General features: G+C 38.6%; 1 protein-coding gene across 1 annotated transcript; it reads left to right on the forward strand.

Moving 5' to 3' along the window:
* Positions 1-8,516: 8,516 nt before the first annotated feature.
* LOC148321115 (semaphorin-4E-like) lies at positions 8,517-21,812 on the forward strand. The gene is made up of 13 exons (XM_088318285.1): positions 8,517-8,625; positions 10,095-10,234; positions 11,461-11,517; positions 11,634-11,723; positions 13,235-13,286; positions 14,144-14,275; positions 16,273-16,382; positions 16,560-16,627; positions 16,723-16,807; positions 19,351-19,522; positions 20,481-20,593; positions 20,688-20,907; positions 21,367-21,812. Exons 1-13 carry the CDS (start codon positions 8,517-8,519, stop codon positions 21,810-21,812), a joined length of 1,794 nt encoding a protein of 597 aa, XP_088174411.1.
* Positions 21,813-22,999: the final 1,187 nt, after the last annotated feature.

Here is a 22,999-nt window from a genome sequence, read left to right on the forward strand (position 1 = left end):
CAGACATGATTAGGTGAAGTGCTGATTAAATGAGAGGACCAAAAAACACAATCTCTGTTTCCATCTGATCCTAATTAGGAGCACTGATGATTAAGGCAATTACATTACTTCAACAAGCAAAGGACAAGAAATTGACGAATGGAAGAAAACAAAATCCAAACATAATTATGTGGCCACATGCTTGCAAAGTAAAGTCTCACACACACACACATTTGAATATATATATATATATATATATATATATATATATATATATATATATATATATATATATATATATATATATATATGTATATAAATCACATTTTTCAACTATTATTTTTTGTGAAGGTTTAATCAGATATTTACTTGAATAATATCTTGGAATTAATGCAAAATCACCAAATATGAAGGATACTTAATTCAAAGACTGTTCTAATAGCATTCTTTCTTTCTTGACTAGAATGTAAACAGAGACATCTTTCAACGCATTTTTCTTGGAAGCACCACAATCCAGCAGTGTTGGTTTGCAAGGGCCAGTGTTAACTTGAGCACGGTGTTTTGTCATGAGATGATGTGCTAAAGATGGGCACCTAATAGGGTACAATATTTGCAAAGTGCCCAAATTATTTTGGAAGGAAATCAAACTGCGTTAACGGAGTTAAAATATTTAACCGAGATAAAAAAGTTTTGATTAATCTCGAGTTCACGCTTTAATTTTGACAGTCCTAATATATATATATATATATATATATATATATACATATATTGATACTGAAAACAATTTAATGCGGAAAATTTTTATTTGCATCTCAATGGTGCTCTAGGTTGAGAGTTGAGGTAGGTTTTAATGACAAAGACTAAGCGCAAGAGCTGTGTCTGGGAATGATTCAAAGCAAGCTCTGAGTTGGTGGGTTTCTTTAAAGCAGGGAAAAGACCGATGAGGCGAGGGGGCAGGTCCATAGGGTCCAAAAAGTGAGACTTGAGTTGCCCAGATTGGCAAGGCTGCGATCGGGACTCTGCAGCAGAAGTTCTGGTGGCACTGGTGACAAGCAGAAATTATGTCAAAAAGGGGCATAGACAATCAAACACATCCAAGTACAACCTGTTGAGTAGGCCGAAGCACTACTGTGAGAGCAGGATTCATCTGCATGCTGGCTCTTAAACACAATTAATTAAAAAAGGATTGCGGTATCAGTGTGTGTCCTCCAGTAAAGCCCCTCCCAGCCTGAACCAGAAAAGCAACAAAGAGCATAACACTACACGTATAAAACACACGTACACGTACACGCACACGCGTATATATGTGTGTGTATGAATAAAATAAGTGTTAACTCAAGATCAATTAAAAAAAAAAAAACATGATTAAATACTTTAACTCAGTTTGTCAGTTTTATTTAGTTCAAAATAAATTAGCATATATTGCAAAGCCAAATTCAAACACTGTGCCATTATAGATGTTCATTGTTTTCGAACAAAACCCTGCAGAAGTTACCATTGGGCCTTGCAAACCAACACTGCTGGAGTGTGGTGCTTACAAGTAAATGCACTGTATAAGTTTTGAGAATTGTTTCTAAGAATAATTCCTGTAAAGATTACTCCATTTAGATCGTATTCGAGGATCAAAGAAAGCTATTAGAACAGTCTTTGATTTAAAATACACTTCGTATTTGGTGAGTTTGCATAAATTACAAGAAATTAAAGAAGTAAAAAGCTTAAAAGCTTCACAAAAAATTGTTGTAGAAAAAATGTAATTAATTAGGTAAAAAATCTAATCGCTTGACAGCACTAATATATAAATATATATATATATATATATATATATATATATATATATATATATATATATATATATATGTGTGGCGGCACGGTGGACGACTGGTTAGCACGATGGCCTCACAGTGAGAGACAGCATCGGGCGTGGGTTCGATCCCGGCTCCGGCCATCCTGTGTGGAGTTTGCATGTTCTCCCCGTGCTTGCGTGGGTTTCCTCCGGGTACTCCGGTTTCCTCCCACATTCCAAAAACATGCATTGAACACTCTAAATTGCCCCTAGGAATGAGTGTGAGCGCGGATGGTTGTTCGTCTTTGTGTGCCCTGCAATTGGCTGGCAACCAGTTCAGGGTGTCCCCCGCCTACTGCCCGAAGATAGCTGGGATTGGCTCCAGCACCCCCCGCGACCCTAGTGAGGACAAGTGGTATAGATGATGGATGGATGGATGGATATATATATATATATATATATATATATATGTATATATATATGGCTGAAAACTATATCGTGACACATGAATGTCATATTGGTTGATATCAATATATATCGAATTTTCATTATTATTATTACATTTTTTCATTTTTTTTATTTGCATAAGGGGGAGGTTTGACTGTGTGCATGTGAATATGTATTTGAGAGGTGTATGCATTTGTCTGAAAGAGTGTGAGAATATAAGGGAATGTTTGCATGTGTTAAAGATAAACATAAGGAGTTAAGGAGATGGGCAAGTACAGTAAGTATAGAAAGAAGGGACGACTGCACATTGCAAAAGGTGAAATTCTTTCCAGAGCTTATTTTGCAAAAAGTACCAAAGATTTCTTATCGTGCTTGGGATCCACGCAATTTCACTTTCAATGACAATGTTGCCAAAATAAATTTACTTATTTCAATTTAATGCAGAAATAAAAATATAAAATGTTTTCTCGATGCTCCTGTGACAATTGTCCTGTGTGAGAGACTGTTCTCTGGTCTATTTTTTATCAGTGTTTAACAAAGTAAAAGACTTATTTTTCATCAGAAAGTTTCATTATTTCAGGTGATTAACCCCAGGATTGGAGTGAGATTAATCTAGATTTAAAAAATAACCTATGCTCACCACTAATCATATATATATATATATATATATAAATATATATATATATATATTTATACATATATATGATTGCACATTCGTAAATATGAACTGTGCACTATGCAATTCCCAAGGAATTAGTAAAAAAAAAAAACCTCTCCAACAAGAGTGTTTATAGTTTTCCTTTTATCAGAATCAGAATCAGAATGACCTTTTTTGTTATTGTGCTCAGTGTACAACGAGACTGGAGAGCTCCCCTCTCCAGTGCAATATAACAATAATTCAACTAAATATATCAATGAAATTAATTAAAGATTGAATAATTAAATAGAGAATTATGTGATCTACCCTAATGGATGGGAGGTGTTTCGTGTGTGTGAATAGAAATGGTGACATTTTTTGCCACTATCATTGCAGACTGATGCAATACTCACACAACGTCAAAGGGTTTTGATGGCACTGACTCGCATGTGCGAACAGTTTGTGTGTGTGTGTGACGTGCAGAACGCTAAGACTGTTTGGCCAAATGGCCCTCACAGTTTCAAGAATGTAATTTTGTTAGGGCTCCTGGCCCTGCCCCTTGAGTCCCTCCTTTTTGTGTATGAGTGTGTGTGTCTTTCAGGGCTGACGAGACTGTGGGGCTGGGACCAGGTGCAATCAATTACTATCATCAGTACTCATGCTGGGCCCTGGCTCCACCTTGGCGCCGGACCATCACGCTCACATGCGAGTTTGTACAGCCAGCCGTTTACCTTGTATACCCGACAAATGTTTTAGAATCCTGTCCTTGCTTTGTTCCCTGTGTCCGGATTATTTATACCCTGCTCCATGCTTGCCAGCCCTGTACCCTGCAACCCCTTGGATTCCTTTCTTTGACCTGGGACTGCTCTCTCTGTACTGCCAACACCTGCTCCAGTTTTTGTTAAATAAAACCATCACCCTTTTCTACTATCCATCTGCCTCTCTGCTCGTCGGTCCTCCACACAACCAGCGACCTAACACATTTCCCCCCCCAAGAAATTAGCCAAACTAGTGGGGAAAAAAAACTGTGAAACAATTATGTAAAGAAAAGTAGGTGAAAACTCTGATATTTTTTTCACCTTTGATAACTAAAATCAGCAGTTATAAACTGATATAGATACTGTAAAAGTTAGCTAGGTAGAATAGGTAGGGAGAGAGAGAGAGCAAAATGTTATATTTATTATTAATTGTCATTTGCCTTTTATTCATTGTATCATTTGTTGGTTTTGCGTATGAGTAAAATCCACTCAACAAAATAAATAAATGGTCAAAATACCACAACCCACAACCACGGTGTTTATTCAGGCCGGTTTCATTCTTAAGAGAACTGGAGGTAGAAATTGTGGTGAAAAAAATAACTATTAAACTATGATCTTTGTTGAGCATCTTCATCAGGCCATTTTTTTACGGTTTAACGAAAAACACCGATTGGGAAATGTCAAATAAACATGCATTGCCCGACGAGCCGTGTAAATTTATAATCAGTCTTTTACTGACATCTAGTGAGCAAATAAAATACGACAGAACAGATTAGTTCACATTTGAGTCGTTTTCCATCCACACACTGAGCTGGACATGTTAGATTTATCCATAGTCTAAATAAGTAGACTTAAGTGAACATGACAAAATCAGCGCTTATAGTATTGTAACGAATTGGGTTGTCTGTTCTCGTGTTGACAATTGTCTTTGTCTGAGTTGTGTTGTGTCCGATTTTTGTGAATGCGTCGCGCAACTCACTGGACTGGAAGTGTGTGCGAGCTAGCGCGCGCGCGCGCGCGAGAGAGAGAGAGAGAGAGAGAGAGAGAGAGAGAGAGAGAGAGAGAGAGAGAGAGAGAGATAGAGAGAGAGAGAGAGAGAGAGAGATCAGTTAAAAATGACGGAGCGAGTTGTACGCGTGTGCCTCATGGTGATAGGAGGTGCGGTCTTCTTCACATCTGCCCTTTTGCTGTTTTATTTTAAATTTTGTATTATTATTAATATTATTGTTATTGTCATTATTATTATCATTATTATTATTACATGTGGCAGCACGGTGGACAGCTGGATGTCCTCATAGTGTAGAGGTCGGGGGTCGGTTGTGTGCGTGTGCGAGTTTGCGTATCTTTCTCCTGGGTTACACGCAGTTCAGGGGATGAGTTTGCGCATATCGGCTCACGAGGCTTAAGTGCAATATAGATTAATATAATAATTTCATTATTTAAATTGATTATGACGATTTGCCTGAATAAGACATGCCAAGTGTTCCCTTTTGCACTCTTTCACTTTGCTTTGGTAACAACAGTCTTTTAGTATTTGACAAGAGACATGCTGCCTCTAATTATAGCAAAGCACAAAGGTGATCAAAGGCATCAGAGAACCGACTAAAATCAGAATCAGAATCAGAAATCCCTTTATTGTCATTGTACTCAAGTGTGCAACGAGATTAGAGAGCTCCCCTCTCCAGTGCAATACAACAATAATTCAGATAAATATATTAATTAGATAAATAAGAGAATAGTTAGTGCAATGGAAAATAATACTGAATAGGATATATAAAAACACATCACGTTGCTGTTCTGCAAAGTAAGGGTGGTCGTGTGTGTGTGTGTGAGAGTTTAGAATGGAGATGGCTCTTGGAAAGAAACAGTTTCTCAGTCTATTGGTCCTTGATTTGATGCACCTGTAGCGCCTGCCAGAGGGCATCAGGTCGAACAGGTGTGAGTTTGGGTGGGTATTGTCTTTGACGATATTGAGAGCCCTGCTGAGGCACCGGGCGGTGTAGATGTCCGACAGTGAGGGGAGAGGGCAGCCAATAATCCTTTGCGCTGTTTTGACCGTCCTCTGGAGCCTCACTCTGTCCGCCTCAGTGCAGCCGCTGTACCAGGTGGAGACACAGTACGTCAGCAGGCTCTCGATGGACGAGTGGTAGAAGGCCAGCAGCAGCTTCCTGTCCTGGTTGAATTTCCTGAGGACTCTCAGGAAGTGCAGACGCTGGTGGACCTTCTTTACCACTGCTGTGGTGCTGTGTGTCCAAGAAAGGTCATCGGAGATCTGTACTCCCAGGAACTTGAACGTGTGGACGTTCTCCACACACACGCCTTCGATGCAGAGGGGGGGCGGCACCGTCTTGTTCCTCCTGAAGTCAATGACGATCTCCTTTGTTTTTGCAATGTTGAGTTGCAGTCTGTTGTCCTCGCACCAAGCCGTCAGTCTCTGGACCTCCTCTCTGTAGGCTGTCTCGTCACCTTCCGAGATCAGACCGACCACTGTCGTGTCGTCAGCAAATTTGACGTCGGTGTTGTTACCGTGGGCCGGGCTGCAGTCGTAGGTGTAGAGGGCGTATAGGAGAGGGCTCAGCACGCATCCTTGAGGGGAACCGGTGCTCACCGTACGGGTGGAGGACGTGTAGGGGCCGAGCAACACAGTCTGGAGTCTGTTGGTCAGAAAGTCCTTAATCCAGATGCGTGTGAGGGCAGGGAGGCCGAGAATATCCAGTTTGGAGATGAGGATGTCTGGGATGATTGTGTTGAATGCCGAGCTGTAGTACACAAAGAGCATCCTGGCATAGCTCTGCTGTCGTTCCAGGTGGCCCAGCACAACATGCAGAGCAGTGTCGATGGCGTCCTCAGTGGGTCTGTTAGCCCGGTATGCAAACTGGTAGTCATTCGGGAGGACTGCGGGTGACTTTTTGGGGACAGGAATAATGGTGGAAGTTTTCAAGCAGGAGGGGATGACTGCTTGAGCCAGGGAGCGGTTGAAGACCCTGCAGAAAACATGTGACAGTTGGCGGGCACATGCTCTGAGGACCTTGCCTGGTATTCCGTCGGGTCCAGTAGCTTCCTGGGGTTAATAGCCAGGAGCGCGCGCCTCACATCGTGTTCCTCTACGGTGAGTGAGGGGGGGGGTTGAGGCGAGGTGCGGGGTGTGACGGTTGGGGCGAGTCAAAGCGAGCGAAGAAGCAGTTAAGCTCCTCTGCCAGCGATGCACTCGGGTCTACAGAGGTCGTGCTGCCGCCACGGAAGTTGGTGATGCTCCGTAGACCCTGCCACACCTCCCGTGGTCTGTTGCTGGCAAGGTGGGACTCCAGCCTCCTCTTGTAGTTTGCCTTGGCTAGCTTGATGACTTTGCTCAGGTTAGCACGAGCCACCCTGGACTGGGCTTTGTCGCCTGACCTGAAGGCAGCGTCACGGGCCTTGAGGAGAGAGCGGACCTGGCTGGACATCCAGGACTTCGCATTTGGGAAGGTCCGTATGGTCCTGTTTAGGGACACAGTTTCCATGCAGAACTTGATGTAGTCCAGTACACAATGCGTGTAAACATCAAGGTCCTGATGATAAAATATAAAAAAATATATTTATATAAAAATGTAAACTTTGAACTTTGAAGAAAGTAATGAAACGATGTCTTAATAAAAAAAAACCCATTATCAACAGTTCAAAAGTACAAAGTTAACAAATATGAGACCCAAGGGAACAAACAAAGGGCATGGATTCATGGCAAACAACAAACAGACAAGGTGTGAAAGAAACCATGGAACCAAATACAAGCAAACTGACAACGAGGAACACATGGACAAAACACGAGTGGCTGCGGGAGCTCATTGGAAAACGGGACCAGGTTGATGACTAACGAGCAAGACTGGACAAAACACCCAAAAACAAGACATAACTTGAAACAAATGTATTCAAAGCAATATTGAAGTCCACAAATACAGATTGTCACACTAGCAAATACAAATTGCTAATCTTAACTGAGTTAACAAAAAACAAAGGTTAGGTCTGATTTTGGAACAGACAGTGAGGAAAAAAATCATGTCAAATAATTTTTAGAGCTGTCAAGTGATTTCATTTTTTTAACTTGCAAACACGGAAAAATTGACATAATTGATCACGATTAATCCTGTTTTTGGATTACAATTTTTTACTAAGCATGCAAACGATATTTACTTGAGTAAAATCTTGTAATTAATGTGGAAAGAAAATATAAAAGTATATTTCAAACTCAGACTGTTGTAGTTTTCTTTGATCTTTGAATATGATTCTTTTCCTGTAAAATAATGGAAAAACAGTTGAACGATACACTAAAGATGTACAACCAATAAGGTATTTGAATTTGGCTTTGCCAAGTGTGCAAATTATTTTGGATTTCTCCAATGAGCCGTCGAGCAAATTTGAAAAGTAAAACTATCTAAAAGTCCAGTCTTTGCGACAGAAACTCTCCTCTAAGTTTGACTATACAGTGAACAGAGAGGTCAGCTGCTATAGGAAGTAAATAAAACTGAATTAACTGAGTTGATTATTTTTAGTCCATTATAAAATTGTAATTAATCTCCATAGTTATTGCTTTAACTTTGACAGCCCTAATTTTAACAAACCAGGCAGCCAATGTCATTTTTTTAATATACTGTATGTACGTTTCTAAAGTTAACTAAGATTCAGCCAAGCAATTCCTGAAATTGATTATTTCTATTTAGCCTCGACTCGACCATCGCCGCTCCAAGGTAGACAAAACGCTCGATGTAAACTGCTTTCATTGGTGAGAGCATTTCAAAGCTTCACAGTGTGACATAATTAATGCTGACCTCTTGATTGGTTGGTCGGGTAAAGAATTGAAAGGTCAAAGCTTGTTAAAAGCTCTGCTATCTTCCTTGTCATTCGAGGATACTGGGGAACATCCAAGAACGCTTGAGAGATGTCGCCTGTGTTCGTGCTGAGGATTTTAAGCGGACTGATGCTTTATGCTTCATTTTGCGAACCCATCACTCAGTTTTGTACCCCACGAAACACTGTGCCCTATCCAAGTAAGTCTTCGTAGTGTATGCTTTTCTGTGTACATGATGAGAAGTCATTGTGTAATAAGTTGTTACGCTCACATATAATTACTACATATTTTTGTAAAAAAGATACTGATTCAAATCCCAAAGTCAAATAGTGTAGAGTGTGACATGTGAAAAGAGGCCATTTTTGTACTACCTGTTTGACTTGGATACCAAACGAAATAATTTCCCCACTTTGATGAACTAGCACTTATTTGAGCATATAAACATTATAATATATATATATTTAATGGCACAGTTAATGTGGTCTTGTCACATTTTTTAATTTTGATTTACAATATTGTATTCATACTATAAAAAGGAATCGATAGTTTTCTGTTGGCTTTATTCCCACTTCAATCTGCGTAGTGTCACCATCCACAAAAGTGGAAAAACAGCGACATGCCCGTTTTAACGTAAAAGTAGAAAGTACAGATAACTGTACTGCCTTAAATATTTCTTAAGATATTGAGCGTGAACCGTTATTATTTTTTTAATCTTTTAATGAAATGTATATAATAGGATGACTTTGATAGCTCACAGTAAGTTTACCATCTTTGGCTAAAAAGCACTCAACATGCTATCAAAGCCGAATGTCATCGTTCACATGTTAACTATTGTTAACATGTGCAATAGTTAATATGTGCAGTAGCAGTATTGATTTCTTTGTTACTGAATTAATTTCAGGGAATAAAAAAAGCACTGGTTACATGGTCAAAACCAGTAGGAATAACTACTAAAAACGGTGTGCACGGCAGTGGTGCCTTGACATAAATCCCCCGTTTTTTGTTTTTTTTTTAGATAATGAGCCGTCATTTCGAACACCGGTTTTTAATTTTTTTTAATATATTTAATTTTTTATTTATATATAGTTTTAAATGTATTTATTTATTTACAAATATTCGGATAACATTGTTTTTAAAATAATCAAATAAATCCCCCGTTTATTTTTTTTTTGATAATGAGCTGTCATTTGGAACACTGTTTTTAATTTTTTTTATAAAATGTTTTATTTATATATTTTTTATTTATTTATTTTTAAATAATCAGATAACACTGTTTTTAAAATAATCAAATAAATCCCCCCCCCCTTTTTTTTTTTAGTTAATGAGCCTACATTTGGAACATTGTTCTTAAAATAATCAGCATTGCCGCTGCTTTATTGTTCGTTTAGCCTAATGCTAACAAGCAATGCAAAATGTCCCAACACAAATGGTGGTGCAATACATGTAGACTGAAGAATCTTATATAATATATATCAAACATAATATTAAAAATTACAAAATAAGAAAATTATTTTTATTACACAAATGATGGAAAAATGTATATCCTCTGACTGTTATTGTAGCCCATGTAGGTTTGCCATACCTGCATGATATCGAGTCACAGCTGTACTGAGATGAGAATAAAAGCCAAAGAAAAATAGCTAATTCAGATGTTATATGTCTATTCAGATCTTACAACATTCCGCGAGGATGGGATTTACAACTACAACACCATGCAGATTATGGAGGATCTGGGAGTGCTGATCGTGGCAGCCACAGAGGCTATTTTCGCCCTGGACATCAATGACATTTCTGTCATGAAGGCTTCTGTGAGTGCAATGTTTTAGAGCTGCCAAAGTATTCTAGTAATTATCCAAAAAGTAATTATGCACCAAGTTCAAGAGAGATTAGATGTTAACCTTCTGAAATGTAACATGCATTGCATGCTGATTGAATAGTACAAAAGAAAAAAAAACATTACTGTAGTTTTGATAACTGCTCAATTAAAAATCTAACAAAAAAATAAATAAATAAATAACATCTCAATTGCATAGCAGTTCTATACAGACTAGACAAAGAAAAAAATCACTGAACACAGTTGCAAGATAAATTATGCAGAGCAGAACAAAATTGCATAAAAAAGAGATGTCAAAATAAATAAATAAAAAAGTGCTAAATTATATGATAACAATTTTACATACAGAGTTGTACTGTATGTGTCTTTTTAGAATAAACGGAGAAATTTTGAACCAAAGAAGTTGGTGTTTTTATTTGGCTGGGGCACTACAAAATATTTAACACAATCATTTTTGTGGCAAAATACACCAGAAAAATCGTCTCATATGGCCGTTTTTTTAAGATGAGAGTAGTGTATTAATAAAATTATCTGTCAATTTTTTATTTACTGTGTCATATTTCCACAAACGTCAATATAAGATGAGAGTAGTGTCTTAATAAAGTGATCTGTTAAAAAAAAAAAAAAAAGCCTTCTCTGGATCCATCTTGTGCCTCTAATTTGATTTGCAATCCAAAAGAGGGCGTGGCTTTTAAGATTTCAATCATCATACTGGACACACCCACTTGTGCTGACCATCTGTTACCTCAGAAATGCACAGACGGAATGGATTGTTAATATAACAGCAACTCTCAAATTGAATAAGTGAATAGCAAAAAGAAAATTTACACGTAAAACGTGAACTCCAATCACAGTATTGCTAGTAACGATGTTTTCAGCCTGTTTAATATAATAAAACGTTCATTCCATTTTATTGTTTTTCATATAAATATATTTTAACTTTACAAGTACTTAAAAAAAAAATCCAGTTATTTTTCTTTCACTATTATGTGCAATATATATTTCAATTGACTCATTATTTACGTATAACTGCATATGATCCAAGTACCAAAGCTACTGTACTTGGAAAATCAGATTAAGCACAGAAAATAAGTACAAATAATTATTTTCTCAATGTGATTTTACTTACTCAATCAAGAAAGTACAAAACTGGTCAATTTCACAATTTTATGCTTTGACGCTTTGTTTGTGTTGATGCAGGCAAAATGGCCATTATATAATACAGATGTATGCAAAATGGAAGTTCCAGACGAAAAGGTGTGTGATAAATTCTTTTGGTTATTTGTGCAGATATAAGTTGTATTTAGGCATACTTGTACAGCTAGAGCTGTTTGAGCGTTGATTCTGCTGTATACTGGTTCTTGTTTCAACAGGACTGTGTCAATTATATTCGGATCCTCCACAGAGTGAAGGAAAACAAAATCTTGGCGTGTAGCTCAAAATTACGCAACTGCAAATTTTGGGTAAGTTGAAAATTCGTACGTTTGTGAAGACGTGTAAATCATTGGCTTGCATTAATTGGATGGAGACTGCAGGGGTTTCAAGGCAAAATCTACCCCGAAAATTATTTGACCAATACATCTGCCCCCAGAGATGGCTAAAAACTCATATTCACAAATGCAATATCAATCAAAATACTATGTTTAGACGAGTGAAGGCGCATAAAAAAAATATATATTTTGACAATTTTTTGGAGGTTTAATTTCCCCTTTTAAATAATAAGTACATAGTTGGAACGACCTTGTCTACAATTACAACAACATAAATGTAAATATTAGAACTGTTTTGAACAAATCAATATTATAATCTGATGGCACGGTGGTTAACACGATGACCTCACAGTTCAGATGAGCGAGGTTTGTTTCTGGCTCCGGCCTTCTTGTGTGGAGTTTGCATGTTCTCCCTGTGCCAGTGTAGGTTTTCTCCCGGTAATCCGGTTTCCTCCCTCATTTCAAAGACATTCATGGCAGGTTTATTTGAACCCTCTAAATCAGGGGTAGGCAAACTTTTTTATTGGTGGGCCACAATGGGTTGTAAAATTTGACAGAAGGAGCAGATGGATGGAGTGTTTTGGTAACCTCACCTCATTGGAGAAAAAAAAAATACATTTAATTTTAAATGAAAGTAAAAGTATGATTGTGAGCTTGGATGGTTGTTCGTCTATGTGTGCCCTGCGATTGGCAGGCAAAACGTTCAGGTTGTATCCCGCCTATTGCCCGAAGACAGCTGGGATAGGCTCCAGGACCCCCATGACTCTCGTGAAAGAAAGGCCGCTTGAATGGATCGAATGTTACAATATTAACTCTTGAATAACTATTCCAAGAAAAAACAATGTTCTCTTTTGCTGTCTCCTCAAGTTATTAGCTTAGAAAATAGTGCATTTCTCTACTTGAATATGATGCACTTGTGCTTAATGATTTCCTCGTATGGTGCGCTTCGACCATCATACCTCCAGACATGAGCAATCAAACCACGATAACCAAAGAATTACATCAGTATAATAATAGAATTGATTTTAAATCAGTAAAAGTGTTCCAACACAGCTAACACGATGGGCTATAAGGCACGTTGGAGATACTTACTTGTGAGCATTGTTATATGTTATATGGTTATATGTGTTGCAGCACCGTTTCTGTATTGTTTGCTTGTAACAAATTTGATCTGCCAATCTCATGCCCATTGTGTGGTTAACTGACACTTAGCACCATATTGAGTTGTCAAGGTCATGCTCAAGGGTCAGAGGAAAATAACAACCAATCGGCCGTATGTCAAAAAACTCGAAAGTTAGGTCACGAGCTCAAGGAATTTTTGATTGCTCGAATTGGTGGAAGGGCAAAAAAGTAGGCGGAAAATCAAATGTTGATGCAGAATAACATGTTTGTCAGCATTTGCACGAGGCATTACAAAACTATACCAAAATCAATATTAGGTTGTTTAGGGAAATAAGTCTTATATTTTATGATTTGTGCTTCAGATGTACGACAACAAGAACGGTATGTTGGAAGAAGGAGTCCAACATTTGTTTGGTGAGCCTGCTTCACATTCCGCACATGAAGGATTAGCTTCCATCTTGGTTGGTGAGTATTTGGGATTGCTGCTTTGTTGGACCAGCACAAAATATGACAAAATGATTACATTCAAGAATTATGAACTGGTCACATTTTTGCAAAGCTATATGAATTCACTTACAGTAATTGATTCTATGGGCCGTATTTTCATAGACAAGCGCATTTTCATTTTTGTGCCATGGAAAATGTAGTTTAGCATGTTTGGGAATTTGACATACCATGCTGGGCATTCCAACGGATCGAAGGCCACCATACCATCATCTGCGAATGAAGATTTTGCAATTCCTTAAAAACATATATTCGACTCGTCAGTCATCTGCATGAACTCCAGTGAGTGTTTAAAATATTCACTATGTCCAAAGACTGAGTGTGAGGCCCTCTGGCAATTGAATATATAGGGCAGGGGTGTCAAGATCCAGTCCTGGAGGGCCGCTTTCCTGCATGCTTTCAATCTCTCCCGGCTGCAACCCACCTGATTCAAATGATCAGCTCATCAGCAAGCTCTGAAGAAGCCTGATAAGTATCCTGCTCATTTGAATCAGGTGGGTTGCACCTGGGAGAGATGGAAAACATGCAGGACACCGGCCCTCGAGGACTGGAGTTTGACACCCCTGATATAGGGAATGAGTGCATCTGCTTTGATCGGCCAGGAAGCAAGTCTTCTGTGTTCACCATCGTAACTGGGCAAATCCCCCTTTCTACCTGCACCTGTCTATGAAAATATGAAAAGAAAAACTCCACCGATGCACACAGTTAAACATTGTGCAAGACTTATTCTGGGTATGAAAATTGGGCCTTCTGTATGTGTCCAACAGGAGACAGTCTTTACGCTGCAATGGTGAGACACAGACTTTCACCTCCTGGGACAGACAATACGGTTCAACATGTGCTAATGCATGCCAGTTTTTACACTGGTCGTCTTACTACTATAACTGAATGGACGACAGGTAAGTCCTCTTTGTCTTTTAAACAGCAGATGCATCAAAAATAATTGCTCTCTGTAAACAAGTACAGGTCCAATAAAATACCGTGAACTGTAAACGTACTGAATCAACTCCTATGCTTAAATTTAAAAAAAAATGTGTGCTGTGCGGCGCAGTGCTGGAATGAAGCATCGCCGTAATATTACAAACGGCCCAGCACGTCACAGCAAATTGAGCCAAGTCAAGTAACCCAATGTGCATTGTGGTCTTTTTTCCCCAATTATATGCAGAAATGTTAAATGTTAGTTGTTGAGCAAGTATCATGCGAGCCAATAGCTCGAGCTTCCCTGTAAGGCTCCCTGCTTCACGTCACTGCATGACCCTACGATCCTTGTTTTTTTTCCCACCTTGTAATACTCCAATATCTAGAGCATGTGTGGGCAAACTACGGCCCGGGGGCCACATGCGGCCTTGTTAAACGTTTTAATCTGGCCCGTGGAACGTGAAAAAAATGAAATGAATCAACCTTGTTAATATTTTATTTTCTAAGTATTGTGGTGTGTCAAAGACAGATATTTTGTTGTCATGCTTTTGTTCATTTTCATTTAAAATTAAATGTGTTTTTTTTCTCCGATGGCGTGAGGTTACCAAAACACTCCATCCATCTGGTCCAGCCCCTCTGTCAAATTTTAGAGCCCATTGTGGCCCACCAATCAAAAAGTTTGCCCACCCCTGATCTAGAGATAGATTGATATATTTTTTTCAGGACCAATGCTGATTATTAGTAGTCAAGGAGGCAGATAACCAATATTTGAAGACAATAGTCATGTTTAGTAAAAGCAAAATAATGATGTCAAAATCTATCAAAATAAAAATCTTAACATCACTCTCCTGTGAAAAACACATATGCCCAACTCAATTCTTTTTTTCAAATTCCATGCTAGGTGGGATGTAACGTAGAAACCCCATTCACTTAAAAAACTTAATAAATGGACAATTGGGTATTTCACAGGAAAGCGATATGTTTACTGAAGAATTTTTCAGATTTGTGGATTTTTTTTAATTTATTTTTTGTATTTTACTTTTTTATAATATTCCAACAAAGTTCATCAAGCTCCCAGGGCCATCAGCATATCTTTAAAAGTTACTCCCTGTATTTTTTCAGTGTAAATAAAATTCTCATAAATTTCAAAATCACAAATGTTAAAATTTCACTTGTCTTTGCTTTGATTTCAAACAAAAGGTGTGGAGTGTTCCCAGGTTCAGTAGAATCTCATTAACTTAACTGAAATTTTAAATCAATAGTTAATTCGAGTTAACCCAGTTTTAAATGGTTCAGATCAGATTTAAATAAAAAAAATAAGGCCGATATTGGTCCAAATGCCTAATATCGGCGCAGATTTCATATTTATTTTCTATTTAATTATTTAATCTCTAATCTAATTTATATATTTAATTAAATTATTGTTGTATTGCACTGGAGAGCCCGTGACCCTAGTCAAGAGAAGCGGTACAGATAATTGATGGATGGGTGCACTGGAGAGGGGAGCGCTCTAATCTCGCTGCACACTAAGTACAATGACAATAAAGAGCTTTCTGCTTTCTGATAATCGTTATATTTGTAATCAAGATATCAACCAAAGTTGACTTTACATCATGATTCAGGTGGTAGTACAGCCCAAGATGCTTTGATTCTGGCCTTCAGAAAGTCCGCATTTCAGGGTTTATATTCTTGACAATAAATGCAGTGCCACTGTGACTACTCCACACATTACGAACATTGTGTAATATAAACGATGAATATTCCATCTAACAAGGTCTTTACATTGTCGGATTATTTGGACACTTTGTGAGCTTTAAAATTTTAGAAAATGCTGTCAATCCCAATCAAGTAAAAACTCAGGATATACTAATTTCGAAGGAAACAACAAACACGGTTCTAATTTAGTGAATTTGTTTCTACAGGCACATGTTCCACTACACTAGTCTATTTTATCATCTTTGTCTTTCTGTCATTTTAGAGCCTAACTTTGTCTACATGGACGTCCAAGATTCTGGGTTGTATTTATTATTCTCTGAGATGGACTGTAAAAAGATGGTTCGAGGTTCGCGAGTGATTCATCTCGGCCTGGTATTTTTGAATAGTTTATAAAAATTCTTCATTAAAACTGGTTGACATACAGTATAATCAACTGTCGTTTTCATTTAGAAGAATGATCCCACGCATTCTGATTGGCACGATATGTGGCTTCAAAAAGCAGCACTGGATTGCCCGCTACCTGATCATAAAACGACCCCCATTGTGCAGAGCGCCTTCCTGTTGAAGCATGAGCTCACGACGGAGAGTCAATTCTATGTCGTCTTCACTTCACCGCTGTAAATATAAGCATTTAAGTCAGGTTTATCCAGTGTAACATTTTAAGGAGCCAGCATGGCGATGTTTCAAAAGCATTGTTATTTGGTGTTTCCAGGGATCGAGTATCGACTGTATGCGTGTACGACATGGATTCCATTCGCAAAGTCTTGCACGAAAGCCTACCGTGCATGGCTCAGCACGTGAGTACGAATGTTTTGTTTATGTTTTACATTAGGCTTAAATAAAGTATATCAAGCCCTTCTGCTTTGACGAGGTGCTTATTGTTGAAGGACTCACTTTATTCAAGCGCATAGAACAAAAAAAAAAATATTTACAACCAGCAAGTATCAGATCAAGCTCCAAATATCTTGACTACTGTCCAGTCAATAATCAGAATCATCTTAAAGTAATTTTGATACAACTTGGAACGTGCGATAATGCAGAAAGACATTGAGCATTTTAAATTGTCTAGCGCTGTGCAATATTGATCAAAGATAGCTACACAAATACATTACCTTAATCAATCATCAAAATCTGTGTGCGCAAAAAATGTGAGATTAACGTGTAGATCTGAAGACTTGTTGATTTATTGAACATATAAGCACATTACATGATAAAAACAAAAATTGGAAGAAAGAGAAGGAAAATCATCAGTAGATGTCAACTTGGTTTACAAGTTCAAAGAGAGTATGAAGAAGAAGGAAGAACGCTTATTATCTAGTCCTACCCCTTTGCTTACATATTAAATAATTCATGACACTGATGTTCTGAAATGAAATTCCTTCCTACCCATCGAGACGTCCTACCAATGACGACAACGATTTCGTGGGTTTGGAGCTTTTTGTCCTACCTGTCGTTTGTTCATTTAAAAGTGGGGATTATTTAATATTTTTGTTTTCATTGAGTCTTATTTGAATTTTTCTCTGCTTCAAAATACACTGACGTGTGTTGAGCACCTTACTCACGCAGTATGTATGCAACACTCGTTTGATATCGCCAGTAAAAGTTGTCTGTAAACATATCTGTGCATATACATATATAAATTAAACTGTCAGGACGTCCTACTTGCTTGTATCTACGTGTATTTTACAAAAATATTTTCTTTAATTCTGCATGTAAACAAGATGATCTAAAAGCACACGGTAGAACTCTGCTGCCAAATTAGCCTCTGGTAGGAAGTTTCGCATGGGTAGGACATTTTGACAGATCAGGCTTTCAAATCAGCCCCTAGTAGGACGATTCGTACGGGTAGGGCATTTTGGCAGAACACCGGTAGATAATTTTTATTCTCAAAAAAGTATGCCATAATCGAAAATATACTTCTGCACCAGGTTTATACAATAACAAAATTTGTATATGAATGTTGATCATATTTATACTTGATTTATATTGTAGCTCTCTTCACAGCAACACTGACACAGGCGGTTCTTGAGAACGGGCATTTATTCCTTTCACATCTTCTGCGGTGGTCATGAATTGCACAGGACTTGCACACGCCATCACGGAACTTGCACACACCGTGTGAGCTACATTTATAATGCAATACAACAGTGCAAATGAGACGCATACTGTCGACAAAGTAAACAAAAGCACAATAAATACATACTTCGTAGGGCGCTTGCCGTGAAAAGAGGTAAAATGTACGATAATCCATGAAAAAGTTCCTTTGTCTTCTTTTAGTGTCCTTTGACGCCAATCTAACTTGAAGCACGAGCATTAGCATTAACAGGTGGACATGCGCAGTTGAGTTACAATTAATGTCCTTGACTCTAAACATTCCGTAATACCGACATAAGAAATAAAAGTTCTGGACATGAAAACTATGTGACATTATTTAACATATTAACATGTTCCCTTCTTATTACATTTAAATAACACATCACCTATCAACACATAAAATTATGTATTAATTTCCAGCAAAATTACCCAAGTTTTTACGAACAAACTATAAATTATTATTTTCAAATCTAAGAGTTGCGAGCAACACTTACATATATAATTGAGTAGCTCTGCATTTTTAAACCATTTGAATGCCACAAGTGATTCACACCTAAATTCATTATCATAATTATTCCATCGAGTAAGACTTTTGCTTTATTTGTTTTAGAATAGGTTCAAACAACAATATGCTTAGCTGTTGTGTGTACGCGTGTGGAAATCCGAATGGAGAGGTGTTGGTATTTCTCTCAATTTGGCATCACGACCGACTTCTCGTATTCCCTCCCCTGTTACACATGCTGTGGTCATTTAAGTGGGTGATTTTCAGTTTACTCTAAAACAAATGGGAAAATTGAAAATGCAAGATAATATATTAATAATTTTAATAGAAAATGCATTGCGCTTGTTAGTGAAAATGGACTACGCCAACGGGATGAGAGGAAATTCATAATCTGTGGAAAGTTCCCTCTTTTTTTCAATGTCTGTAAAGGTTGTGTGCTTCACTGGGCTCAGGGCCACTTCTGACCTTTCCGTGATTCACAAAGTCTGTAGCCCTTGCCTCGTCAGATTTTTTACCCAAAGTTAGGACTATGGTTCACTCTATCAGGCTGTGAAGTTGAAAGCACAGTCAACCAACAATGTTTTTATTAATGATCATCATCTTTTGCCAATACCCCTAAGGCCAGAAAGTCTTATATAAGCTTGTGCATGGCCCCGACAACATTATCTTAGAAAAATGCATTTAGATTCTAATTGAACCTAATGATGAATCATGTTTCAAGAAAGTGTGTATTTGTTCCCTCAGTCCAAGACCTGTCAATTAGAAATCATCGATTCAATCAGACCGCTGCGGTATAAGTTGGGCAACCCTGATACACCTCTGCTGATCAAAGAGGGTGCCTTGCTGAGCCAGATAGTTGTAGAAAGTGTGACTGCACTGGATGGACAGAGACGTGAGGTCATGTTCATTGGCACTGGTAAGTCTCTGATTAGCCATACTTATACTACCATTCAAAATGTACTTTTTCAGTAAAGAATACTTTTTTGTCGTACCGTATATTGACTGTGATGGCGACCAGTTCAGGGTGTGACCTTCCTTTTTCAGCTGGGTTAGACCCCAGCACACCCGCGACCCAACAGATGATAAGCATGTTGAAGAATGAATGACTTGATCCGTGGTGCCAACTTATTGTCACCAGTTTGAATTATAACCGACTGACAAAGGTGTAAAGAGGACAGAAGAACTCGAAAAGTGACAACTCAACACCACAGCAAAGCTGGTGAAAACAAACGAAAGTAGCAACGATCCCAATTTTTTCGATTTCTTGGGTAAACTCGATAAATGACTCAACTCGTCGTGGACTTAAAATTACATGACTTGACAAATCTTGCCTGTTTATTTAAAAAAATGTAGGGACACAAGTCTGAAGATTATTTCATTACATCTGGATTTGAGGACTGCTTGAAAAATTCAGGGACAAATACAGAATGGCTGCTTTAAAAAGCTCAGGTAATTAAACCTGACAGCTACACGTACCGTTTGCTACGCGAAGACTTGACTTGAGGCACAACTATGACATCTAATTTCTTCCTTCCTTTGCAGGAAAGACCGCAAAGACAAGTATTAAATTCACTAATTTAGCTCACTAATACCTGGTCAAACATGATATTTTGATTTTTAGCTCCACAAGACTTATATTCGCCAGTCGGCTCACTCCACCTGACGCGTCCCACTCGCTCGCTCGTTCCTTTTTATACTCCATATCCCTCCCCTAAATAAGAAATAAAATAGATCTATACAAATATAGACATCCTAGTGAAAATAAATCATCTTACACTAACAAACAAGGCAACTGAGGTACATTTGCCATGACATTATTTTCTCAAGAAAACTAAGTAGTTGGCTGTCCTGAACTCTTCATTGTCTCCCGCTAGAGAATGGATTTATTCAGAAGGCCGTCATCGACAAAGGAGAGTCGTACATCATTGAGGAGATTCAAGTTTACAAAAATGAACACATCCGGACACTGCATCTGTTATCCAGCAAGGTGCAGTACATGACAAGTCCCAAATGTTTGCTAAGTCACAACCTTTCTTGTTGGCTACTGATGGGCCATTGTGCGTCTTAATGTGCAAACACAGGGCCAGCTGTTTGTGGGGTCAGATGTCAGTGTGGTCCAGGTGCCAGTCAGTGATTGCAGTCGCCATGACATATGCATGGACTGCATCCTGGCCAGAGATCCCTATTGTGCCTGGAACTTATTTAATAATCGCTGCGAATCCATCCGTGGCTTGTCCTCATTGTCCGCTGAGTCTAATGCAATACAGAGTTTGGACGATGTCTCCAGATGTCCCATACCCGGTATGTAAATTATTTTATGTGTGAGACGCCACATCCCAGAGCTATGTGTCAGTTAACTGGCAAAATACGGCTGATGATTTTTGTATTTTATGGCGATCCACTATTTTGATGGCTTGATACAAATAGTGGGTCTCGAGAACGCATCAGATTTTTGCTCAATTATTGTCACAATCACACTAATTTTGATAATAGTGGCCTGACATTTTCCCCACCCATCAGTTGGCAGCCACCGATCTAGGTGAACATTAAACATTTTCTCTACATACAGCGAAGTCTTTGAATTGCAAGGAGCCACACTCATGTCAAAGCCAAACCACTAATCGGAGCAATATTTGCTTCAGATACATAAATGTTACACGGTAGTCGTGACTAGAAAAAATGTTTGACTTTACTACCGTTATATAGTCTTTCTATCTTCAAATTTCTCCAAAAACAAAGATGTTGGTGTTCCATTTTTAGATCCTGTACCAGTGGTGAACTACGCTTTGGTTCCAGGGATAAACATGCAGCTGACCTGCCAGGCTACCAACAATCATGCACAGGTCCTGTGGTGGTTAGACAATGAAACACTTAACTCCACAAACAAGTACCACATTTACAGCCACGGTCTCATTATTATGAACATTGATGAATTGGATGCCGGCTTGTACACATGTAGCTCCTCGGAACTCATCAATGGCATCCTGTACAGCCGGAAAGTGGCTGCGTATCGCTTACAGGCTGGCCGCATTGGGTTTAATTCTGCAGCATTTCAATGTTTCCGCAGGCCAATTTTTCTGGTGCCCGTGGTTCTGCTGTCACTGTTTTGTCTCTCCCTGGCAACCTTCATAATATGGAAATGGAGAAGGCATGCCGCTCAGGATAAGCAGATATACGGCACAGAGATGGTCACCTGTGTAAACTAAACCTCTCATGAGCCAATATACGTTTCAGTTTATTTGTTGTTTGTACCATGTAAAGGTACTTGACCTGTGATAATTTGATTAGAAAAGATTCAGAAACGCATGTCTGTCTAATGTGAAAAATTCAGGAGGCTGAGCACAAACCAAGCATGAAATCAAAATAAATTGTCTAAGGGCCTCATCATACCGTTCCACCCTCGGAAAGTCAGTACACGCCGTCTGTTTGGTGTAGCAAGCCACATTTTAAAGTCGGAGCAGTTGTTGGGTCGGCCTGTCGGGTTAAATAAGCACTGTGATTTGCTGTTAGCTCGCAAGTCAATGCAATTGACAAGAAGTGGCAAAAGCCGAAAACTGAGGATAGCATAGACGAAATAATTACTCAATGACAAAAGACCGCTGTTCGTCCGTCCAAGGCTACGCAATGATGGCATGGAGGGGTACTACTCACGCAAGTACAGAAAAGCCGTAGTTGCCGTCATTTTTTTGGTCCGACATGCCAACCTCTAGGCCGATGGCAGTGTGGTGTGTAGAAGCCTGAAGACAGGATTGCCCCGTGGAACAGGTCTGGAACTGGATGAATTTGGATGTTTATGAGTGTCCCAATGAATCATAACCTCTTTTGTGTCACAGTGTATTATGCTAAATGAGGAATTAAAGAAATAAAATTTGTTTTGGAATAAGTCGTGTCAATAATTTGTACAGCTAACAGACAAATGTAGGCTGGTGGATTTATTTGCAACAGCTTAAGAGAAATGAAAAATGAAACAAAAAATCTTTGGTTTTATGGGTTACCGTATTTTTATGGCCAAAAGATGCGCTGTATTTCTTTGTTTAATAATTCCATTCAGCCTCAGCCAATCACATGGCTGTTGAGAGAAATGTGAATATTGTGCTTTGGGCGGCGTGTTTTTATTTATTGCAGTCTGTTGTCTAAACCTGGGATCTTTCTTGCAATAACATGAATGATAAGACAGACTATGACATCGTGGACAGCTGCCCCTTTGTCCAGCTTTCTCATGCACCATTACCCAAAAAACGTATTGACATAATGTATTTTTCAGTCAATTCGAAATAGATGTCAAACTTTGGCCAGCAGGGCGTGCTAACATGCACTCTGGAATGCCCCAAGGGGATCGGGCATCAATGGTTGAGAGAGTAGCTCAGTCTATACGATAGGCACGTCGGATTAC

Source organism: Idiotropiscis lumnitzeri, chromosome 16 (genome assembly GCF_059441095.1).
Source record: "Idiotropiscis lumnitzeri isolate Australia: NSW breed Sydney's pygmy pipehorse chromosome 16, RoL_Ilum_1.0, whole genome shotgun sequence".
Lineage (NCBI taxonomy): Eukaryota > Metazoa > Chordata > Actinopteri > Syngnathiformes > Syngnathidae > Idiotropiscis > Idiotropiscis lumnitzeri.